Consider the following 10,311-nt stretch of genomic DNA (forward strand, 5'->3'; position numbering starts at 1 on the left):
CTATGTTTAAATTCATGCGCTTTTCTATAAAAGCACGGCTGTGTTTGATTAGTTCGTCCTGTTCGAGCGGGATTAACACAGAACGTGTTCTCAAGCGTTTAACGTCAACCTTTTTCTGAGGAATTTTTAATATTGGTAGGTGTGACATTTATAGCTTTGAGACCCAGACCGGTCTCATAAAATGCTGCAAGCCTTTTTACGGCTTTATAAATACGCACTTCATTTGCTTTTTTCATTACTTAGATTGAACAGGTCTGAAAAGGGGTGTCTTGAGGGATTTGTTTCATTATTTCCAAGACACCGATGATTAGGATGTTAACACACAGCAGGAGCACGAGGTGTGAGAGGTGAGTGAGAATCGCTGTTAAGACCGAGGAGCACTAACTATGAGTGAAATATGTCACTGAAATGAGCAGCATCAGTTTCCAGGTGGTGAATTATGAACGCCACGGACGTATGAGCTTGTAACTGTAAATTTAATCCAGATTATGAGCTCAGTAAAGTCAGTGTGGATCTCCCGGCATCTCAACGCAGCTTTAGCCATACAGAAAGATTGAAGTAATTTCATTATTTCATCCCTATTGAAAGCTCTTGTGTTTTTACAGGCTTGCAACGATCAGTGAGATTGAGAATACGTCTTGATGACTCATTTCATCTTTTCCACAAAATTACGCATAACAGAAAACATATGGGCATTAACGTTGGGTGATTGAGGTTAATCTAGGACATCGGGTAATGTGGGGAACCAAAGATCGGACTCTGATTCATACATTTTATCCTGTTCACAATCAAAAAAGTGCCAGGAAGCCTAAATGTAAAAAAAAAATTACATTAAAAAGGGGGGAATTGCTTAAACTGTCTCGATGTACTCTTCATGGTTTCATAGAATGGGTTTCTTCTTTAAAAAAAAAAAGTGTCTTAGACTCTCCATTCACACACACACACACACACTTCAATATTACAAAGAACAAAACAGCTTCAGTAAACAGCTTTTTTTTTTTTGGAGAAATTCACCTTTATGGACTTCAGACAAATACAAATGACATATCAACTTATAAAAACATCAGCGTGATGCTTCTTCGGGATAGTAAAAGCAGAAAGCAATGGAGTCTGTTATAACAGTTGACGTCAGTTTCATGTGATTGTAAGGACGGCTCTTTCACGTTTCTTTCTCTTTCTCTTTTTCTCTTCAAAGCGATCCGTGGCATCAGCAAAGAACATTACGTCCTCTTTGCTCTCAATCTCACGCTGCAGGAACTGAAGACCAGCGCTGTTGAAACCCAGGACATCCTGAAAGCACGGGCAGATGAGAACATGCGGTCTTACACAACCTGATCACGTGAGGTGCAATCACAGTGGTTAAATCCATCCTGTTTCTAGAACTCACCCTGATCTCTCGCACTTTAGAGATTGTGTTGGTCCTTAACTCGTCAATGACTGACAGCAGCATTTGATTACTGGTGATCTGGCCAAAATGAACTCTGGTGATAAATTAAAGTGTTGTTAAGCCTGGAGCAAATCGAGCTAAATTTAATAACAAAATGAAAGGTCAAATTAACAGAAATCCACATGAAACTGTAATTTATAGAGCAGTAGCTAAGAGATGAGTACCTGAGTATGAAGAAGAGACAGCGGCACACTAGCTCCACCTCCAGGCCCTGCTGTACGTAACCATTGAAGAGCTTCAGCAGATCCGGCACGTAAGGAAATGGCAGCACCAGCAGAGACACTTCCAGCTCACTGAAGAGAAAAACAGCTGAGAATCAGACTGACCCATAAAACATAAGGGTGCATAGCAGATGGCAAAATGTATGAGTTTAAATGCTTTTGACTGGGTTGAGGAACAGCTCTTACCTGGACCGAACCTTCTTTATTACTTCCAGAACATATCGAGAAGGCTGTGGATACAATTGCAAGTGTTAGTAAATATGAGTGATAAATCTCACTTTTTAAAGAGACATTTTCACTAAAATATAATTCATCTTTTTAGTGTGGTTTATTAGTAATTAAAAAAAACAAATCAGCTGATAGTAAAACTGTTAAAATTATGTTTGATGATCGGTAAATAGATAATATAGAAAGAAAATATATTTTAATTTTTAAAAAAAAGGAAGCAAGAATTTAGGCATCATAACATTTAACAGCGTTATTACATTATTAGTGCTTTTAATTAAATGAAATTCAAGTCAGCATTATATGACAGAGAAAAGTTAATCTAAATATAATTAAATAAGGATAATTGTACATGCTCATAAGGAAATGAGCATGTACAATTAAGTACTAGTACATTATTTTAAGTACTAGTAAACGGCCGATATGTTAATATAGGCATGCTAATAATAGTGAGAACTGGTTCTCATACTGAAGTGCTACAATTAAATATAACATAATATGATATATCGTTAAAAATTCTCTTATTTGGCAATTGATCAATATAATGTTGATGCATTGTGCACCCCTAAATCATATGACAACCAAACAAACCCACTGCTAAAATTAGATCACATACTCACAGAGATATTTCCAAAAGCCACTAGGATGGGGTTCATCTTAGGGGGCGGTAACTGCAAAATAGAAAATTCTCTAGTCCAAATTACGTGCACACTAAAAAAGAACTACAATCAAATGTGTTTCTATCTTAATGGGCTTTGAGTGTCTAAAAAACATCATACCTCCTTCCCTGCTGCCTTGCAAGCGTCACTGTGCTCCTCCAGCTTTTCACTTTCTTCTCTATAGAGCTCAACAGCCTCCATTATTCGCTCAGCCTATAGAAACAGAACACAAGTGTTATTTCTCCATTACTGAATATAAAGGAGAGGAGCTCTTCATCTGTAGAGTTTTGCAGACTCACAGCTTTCACTGTCTCAATGGTCTTCTTCCCAGCAGGTTCTGCCTCTCCTTTAGTCTCTCCGGGGACCTGTGAGACATGAAGACATGCTGAAAACACACAGAGACATAAAGAGACGTAACTAATCTCTAGGGTTTAAGAGAACCACTTACCACAGGTTCGTCATCTTTAGCGAATGACTCCTCGAATTCTGCTTCCCTTTCCTTAGGAGAAAAATATTCAGACAAGTCAGCATATGTATACGTAGATGTTTGTTTTTTATAGATGTGCTTTTAAATACTGATATTCTTGTGTGTTTGTGTGTGTGTGTATGTGTTTAACACCATCAAACCCATTTTCTGCTGTGTGACATTCTGCTGAAAACCAAGGACTCACCATCTCCTTCTCCTCTTCCAGAATGATAGGCTCTCTCGTTCTCTCCCACAGCCGGAGGGACTTGTCATGAGACGAGGAGACGATGTGGTCTCCATTGGGGCTGATGGCCAGACACCAGACCTCATGATGATGACCCTGAGGAACATCCAAGTGTCAAAGTTGAAAAACACAGTCAAGGGTATGGGAGGGTCTGCAATAATGCAACAGATCCAATACATCTTTGTCTGTGATTACATTGATTAGGGCTTAAGCAAAAGCAGACTGTGGCTTACGTAATGCAATCAGCCTCTGCTGCATATTGACTGGGCTCTTTTTATAACTCTAATCCTTTCAATATAACAGCTACTTCCACCTTAGCGACCTTTGGAAAACTCATTCTGGCTATGGAAAAATGCCTACTGAATGTGGTCCAACTATAAGGAGAAGGTCACCTCCAATATCTGGATGTGCTCAAACTTGTCAGCGTCCCACTGCTTAATCTTTCTGTCCTTTCCCGCAGTGAAGAACAGATGGGTTTTAGGGACAAACTGAAGAAACATGACACTAGAGAGGAAAGACAACAGGGAAAAAACAGTGAATAACAAATAATGACCATCTGGGCTGATGTCATCCAGCGATTACAGCTCACAGGCACTGGAGAGATGTCAACACCATAGGTAGGTGACACCTAACCGAACACTGAAAATCACTGTACTTGTCATCAACCGGTATCATAACTTTCAATAACAATATAACTAAAAACCTTACAGGTAATGTGACAGAGAACAGACTGCCAGCAAAGCACCGTTATATGAGCAGCCAATGTTTTTATTACCTGTCATCGTGTGCAAACATAGAGCGATGACAGTCCCCGAAGTCCAAACCCCAAATCTTCACATTTCTGTCAGCCGAGCCTGTGGCTATTAAAGCGCTGTCCTGCAGAACACGCAGAAACCCACAAACAACATTGCAAAATATTACGCCATTCTTCAGAATAACTCACAGGATGTGTTGAGTCAGCCGACGCACTCACATGTGAAATGTCCAGGCACAGCACGGGCAGCTTGTGTCCATACAGCGACAGGAAGAACTAGAGGAAATTGGGGCAGAGGGCAAACCTCTAATTATTCTGCACAGCTCTCATATCTGTCCTGTAAAGCACTGCTGTTGTTTTGTTTTGTTGTACATTAGGCATGATGGGGTGATTGGTTATTCATAACATGCTGCCATATTTCTGAGACACTGTGGCCGCATTTATAGTTTGCGCGGTAACAATGTAAAATAGGAAACTCTTATTCACTAATTATTAAGACTTTTCCCTTAATCAAAATCCTAATTCATTTCCAAATAAATTCTGCGTATTAACAGTTAGTAAGGTGATTAAGTTCAGGTATTAATTAGAATAAGGCATTAATATCTTCTAATTAACATACTTTTTAGTTTCAGTAATACTGAACTGAAGATCAGTTAATAAAAGTCTTGGAAATAAAACGTCAATTAAACCAAACATTCTGCTTGAAATAAATTTATGCTGACCAACATTTTTTTTTTTAGATTCTGCATTCAACACGACTCACTAAAATAGTGAGAGATATATGAGATCAATAAATTAGAGATCCTTCCCTCAATGTAATCCAATCACAAGTAGCTCCGGAGAGATATTTGAGACATGTTATTGTTAGATGAAAAAGGCTGTCAGTGTCTGCTAACATGGTAGATCACCCAAGATGGATGTTGATATAAATCTGCATTTAGTGTCAGGATGTTTATTGGTGGTAAAATATCTCTCAGTAAATGTAATTCCAGTATAGCGGTGGTCTTTTTGTTGCACACTGTTTTTTTACTTAGCATTGGATTTATGCATGGCTTTAACATGATGCTATGTGTTGTGATGTGAGTATTGTAACGCTATACGCTGTACTTGTGGTTTACCTTTAGCGTGTCTGTGTAAAAGATCTTGACCGTACAGTCCAAAAGAGAGACGGCCAGCAGTCTCTGGTTAGGACTGTAGCGCACACACAGCACGTCCTCATCTAACTGCAGGGTGCGTGTGTGCTTCACCGTCAGTCTCCTGTGGATTACACAAAGCAACAGTACATTTAAGCCAAGAAGAGAAAGAAAGATGGAGAAATCTGGTCGAGAGAGCTATGGTTTGTGATCACAGATAATAACTCACTTGTTTCTGTCAGAGTCTTGATTCTTTATGAGCTCAAAGTCCCAGAATTTCACAGTCTTGTCAGCACCACCGGTTACGATCCCTCTCTGCATTAACACACACAAATCAAAATCAAGTATGTTCGCGTAAAGCTTGCTGACAGCTTACTGTCTGTCTTTGGAATAGAGACAGGAATTCCCTGTAGTCACCGACGGTGGTGTTTTGTGGGGAATAGAAGCTCTTTGTCATCGAGAAGAGAAATCGATATTGTACCTGGTCTGGAGAGAGACACATGGACCAAAGAGCTCCATCGTGGGCCTCAGTCGTCTCCAGAAGGCTTCCTGAGGCCAAATCGAAAATCTGAATATTCCCATTCTGACGAAAGAATAAAAAAAAATTTAAGTAAAGGATATATGGACTAAACGCTTTGCAAATGAAGATCTTTCCGGATATTAATTAGCATCTAATTCAAATCTGATTCATGCATTTTTTAAGTTGCTGGCTCTTTTTTAGTAACAAGACAGGGCCATAACTAATTGCATAATGCATTTTCACACACCTAGTTTAAATATCAGTATTAAAACAGAAATAAAACATTAAAACTGACAAAAAGCACATAACAAAACTGAAGCTAATGTCAAAATAAGCACAAAATAATTCATGAAAAACTGTTCCTCACACAAATTTGCCTTCTTTTCTTGTAATTTTTTAGAGCTTGAAAGCCCATAGTCATGGCAGCTATTCTGCATGTAGATTTGCATCATGTAGATTTGCAATAAAGACAAGACACGACGTAAAGCAAATGCTGACAGAATTTGGGGTGAACTGTCTTTATTGATTGACAAATGAGAATTGAATAGTTATATACCTTTGTTCCTAAGATAATCTGTCTGTCTCCAGGAACAAAGAGCGAGCAGAGAGCATATTCACACTCCATGGTTCGAATGACCTGCAAGGTGGACCTGAGAAAAGAAGACACTTCTTAAGGACTCAAATCTATGAACCCAAATAAACAAATTGAAACATCTGTCATCACACTGACCTGTTCCACACTTTGACAGTTTCTTTAGAGGCAGAGAGGATGGCTATGTTATCTGAGCTGAAGGCCAGCGTTCTGACATCTGTGCGATGACCGCTCAGTGTGAGGCGAGAGGTTTTAGTGCCAGTAGGTTTCTTCTCCGTAGTCTTCAGGGTGTATGTCTCCACTGTGTTATTCTGCAGCAGAAGAGCAAACTTCATCTCTCCATTAGGAACCAGAAAGCAGTCCATCGATCTGTAATTTAAAAAAAATTACCATTACCAATACTTAATACCAGTAACACACACAAGAGGTTTGCATGCAGAAGTATTCTCTGACCTGATCTTGGATGATGCCTTTATGTTTGCCAGCTTTTGTATCTCGTCACTCAACTTCCTCTCTACTACAGGTTCAGGTGCATCCTCTCCATCTTGAGACCTGCAAAACATAATAGTTTATAAGAACACCAGAAAAGCTTAGACTAACAACTTCACTTTTCAAAACCAAGGTGTCACACACTTTGCTTTTTTCTTGGCTTTCTTTAGTTTTCTGTCCATTTTTTTCTCGACCTCCTTCTCCGATAGTACAGTAAAGACTTCAAGCATAGTTTCCAGACCCTGTGGAGATTAAAAATATATGTACCGTATATATCATGATGTAGGCGCATTTTTTGAATGGCCTTCTTTAATCGTCCAAGCCTTATTCAGAAGGACAGAAACACACTTACATGGCATGCTAGCACATTAGCTTTTGCATCTGTGACCAAGGATAACACCCTGTCTCTGGATTCCCTCAAAAGCGAACCAGCTTTCTTGCAGCTGAGAATTCGCTGTGGACAGAAATCAGATCTTTGATGAACATTTAAAGGAAACCCTTAGTTAAACGTATTGTGTCGATTCAAGTCACTAGTATCCACTGAATATACTAATTAAATGAACAGGGTGCACTGGAGTGAATCCTGGAAGAAATCCTACTTCTTCTGGCTCTTCGTCAGGTTCTTCCTCATCTTCCTCAAGAAGAGTTCTGACTTTCTTTACCTGTGGCTCCCCCACATCTTTACCCTGAGAAGAAACTTTAATGTCATTCTGAATATTTGAGATCAGTTCGCATTCTCTATATAACAGATCAAGCATCGCATTCAAGACTGCAGTGGGATGTAATTCAGCCTACAAAATTAACCATTTGGCACAGCATGAGTGATATGCCTTACGTCCTCAATGTACTGAATGTCCCAGGCTCTGAGCTCACTGTCAGCGGATCCTGTAAGCAGCCTACTCTCCTGGTTCAACAGGACCATCCCCCATACCTACAGAGAATGGATAATGTTGCACTGTATCAAAACACTAATAGATATTTTGGTGATGGAGACTCATTGTCCAAACGTAAAGAAAAAAAACACCTTGTGATTTTCCTTCAAGATACTAAATACTACATAAGCTCAGATAATTTACAGTAAAACTCCCTAATAATTTACAGTACATTGATTTGTGTTGGTAGCAGCAAAAAAATAGCATTTAAATTGTTGTATATTTCAAAAAAAGATCAAGGCAGTCTCAATAGTGTACAGTGATCCTGTTTACCTCAGTACGATGCCCCACCATGGTCTTGAAACAATGCTGTGTGTCCAAGTCCCACCACTTTACAAAACTGTCCTTGGAACTGAGGAAACAGTAAAATACATTAAATTAATTCACAAAAAAAATTACAACCACTACCCTGGTTACCCTCATTCAAATCCTTCACATTTTAAAGGTAATTAGTACAGAACAGCAATAATGAAAAAATATTAAGTAATTGTGCCATTAATAAGAAACAATGTTTATTATAAATTTATACATAGAGCCTAAACGTATTTATTTTAAGTTAAACTGAAACAACAATTATAATTCAAAATTATAATTCCACAATTTTTGCATTTTTAACCTTACTGTCACAGCACATTTCAGAAGATAAAAAAGCTATTTACTGTAAATTATGTGTGTTAATGTAAATAATGTAATACAATATGAGTATTTAAGTGTTGAATTTAATCCATTAAAATATAGTAGTGACTTACCTTGTAATTAGCAGGTTTTTGTTCTCCAACAACAAAATTTGTGTGATTGCATCTTTGTGTCCTTTGAGTCTGTACAGACCACACTCATTGATGATATCCCACACTATCACGTCTGTGTCCTGAAATGCAACAACAGCAAAGAAAAAAATTGATTAAATTTATGCAAGATTAAAAATCTGTTTAAAATAACCTGTTGAGGTGCAGTCTTACTCTGGAGCCAGTGATGAGGCGAGCACCCAGTGCATCATATCTAATAACAGAGACAGCCGATTTGTGTCCACTGAAGGAGACGCTGCTTTCACCGTTGAGCAGATTAAAGATGCGCACACCTCCATCCTCGTAACCCACCGCTATGTGAATGCCATCAGGAGAAGGGCACAAGTATGTCACCTCATGCTTTTTACCTTCAAGTATAAGAACCTGGGAGATAAAAAGGGGTGGGTTCAGCGAATATGTGGTTTAAATAAACCTAAGAGTGAATTTACTGAGCAATCTTTTAACAATTTACAGCAAATACCTTCTCAGCTTTGCGGACATCCCATATGAACACATGCTCACAAGCTCCCACAGCGACATATCGACCCTTCTCTCCTCCTCTGAGGGTCACAAATGCGATGTTGGCCTTCTGGCTTCCGATCACTCCGAATACAGCACTCTCTGCATAGCGCAGGTACTGCTTAGTTAAACCCATGGCAAGCCAGAGGCTATAGACACACACCCACAAACAAAAAAAACAGTAGGGGAGTACAGTCAGATGTGTTGCTCCTTTAATTTGCCATGTGAACACATATTTAGAAAAGACCATTCATAACATATATAGCTCAAAGTAAATTCTTCATGGCATAAAATAAATTTAACATCAAAGCCAATGCATCTACAGATGGAAACTGGCTGGCAAGCCTCTTAATTATGAGATTAGCCTTTTAATTATGAGCTTTTTTTATGCCTGATCCCTGACAATGAATCCTTAAACAGATAAAGTATAAAACAGTCATACTGAGATTATTGAAAATAAACACTGTAGTGGCCAAAATAAATGGTAAGTCATTACATATTTAATATTATTTTCATACGGTTTTATCTAGTGTCAACACGTAAATGCTCGGCTGCTACAAATGACTCTTATAAGCACATGTAAAAGCTATGATTGCTAAGCGTGACGTATTTAAATAAATCGGACACTATTTAAATAAATGAAATGTTACTCCAACACCACGTTTGAGGTCCACGCGACCGTACGTACAGCAACGTGAACCACGTTTAGTCGCATTTAAAGAGCAAAAGATAAGCAGATAGCAAAGTTCAAAATAAGCCACTGCGTATAAAACATGTAGTTACATACTTTGTCGATTAGTTGTATATTGTATCTGCAGTCCTTTATGAAAATATTTTTTTTCTGGATGTGGAGAACTTCCACATGCTTTTCAGTCGCATGTGTTTGATGCTTCAAGACAAAAGAGGTAGACTACCGAGCATAACTACGATCTTACGCCATGATACGTTTCAAGAATTTATGTTTTTATAGACAAGTGTACCACTTTAATAATGTTCGGAATGTTTTATCGCTATTCACATATGCGTTTTATTTTATCTGCTCTTCTTATAAATTACGCGTATACGATTGATTACTTTGGTCTGTGAGCGTGAAGTCATGTTGCTGCCTGAGGCGTATCAACGATTTAATTTATAATTAAAACTTTATTTCACTTTATTTTTCCATTATAATTTATTGTGCTTACTTTAATTTAACAGTGACTCTAGAACGTCGATTAAAATCTATTGTAGAATATTTTATAGGTCTGTGCGTTCTCTGCACCTATCGACAACATAGCTACTGCCCCTACTGCATTCCCGGAAGTGACGATTCTTGTCCTCGTGAA

General features: G+C 38.4%; 1 protein-coding gene across 2 annotated transcripts; it reads right to left on the bottom strand.

Annotated features, from left to right (window-relative positions):
- Positions 1-977: 977 nt before the first annotated feature.
- Positions 978-10,306, bottom strand: wdr3 (WD repeat domain 3). 2 transcript variants are annotated; one of them, XM_043248482.1, is made up of 27 exons: positions 10,171-10,306; positions 8,949-9,135; positions 8,642-8,851; positions 8,432-8,550; positions 7,956-8,034; positions 7,586-7,681; positions 7,350-7,436; positions 7,103-7,204; positions 6,895-6,992; positions 6,715-6,813; positions 6,400-6,630; positions 6,226-6,319; positions 5,631-5,732; positions 5,379-5,464; positions 5,135-5,273; positions 4,236-4,292; positions 4,038-4,138; positions 3,655-3,766; positions 3,224-3,358; positions 3,001-3,051; positions 2,852-2,917; positions 2,673-2,765; positions 2,514-2,564; positions 1,855-1,898; positions 1,612-1,740; positions 1,388-1,481; positions 978-1,290 (listed from the first exon to the last, which is right to left on the bottom strand). In XM_043248482.1, the coding sequence occupies exons 2-27, from the start codon at positions 9,120-9,122 to the stop codon at positions 1,135-1,137; spliced, it is 2,805 nt and encodes a 934-aa protein (XP_043104417.1). In that variant the 5' UTR covers positions 9,123-9,135; positions 10,171-10,306; the 3' UTR covers positions 978-1,134. The 2 variants fall into 2 exon arrangements, with proteins under 2 accessions (XP_043104417.1, XP_043104416.1); XM_043248481.1 differs by lacking the exon at positions 10,171-10,306 and adding an exon at positions 9,774-9,929.
- Between the last annotated feature and the right edge of the window lie 5 nt (positions 10,307-10,311).

Source organism: Puntigrus tetrazona, chromosome 9 (genome assembly GCF_018831695.1).
Source record: "Puntigrus tetrazona isolate hp1 chromosome 9, ASM1883169v1, whole genome shotgun sequence".
Taxonomy (NCBI): domain Eukaryota; kingdom Metazoa; phylum Chordata; class Actinopteri; order Cypriniformes; family Cyprinidae; genus Puntigrus; species Puntigrus tetrazona.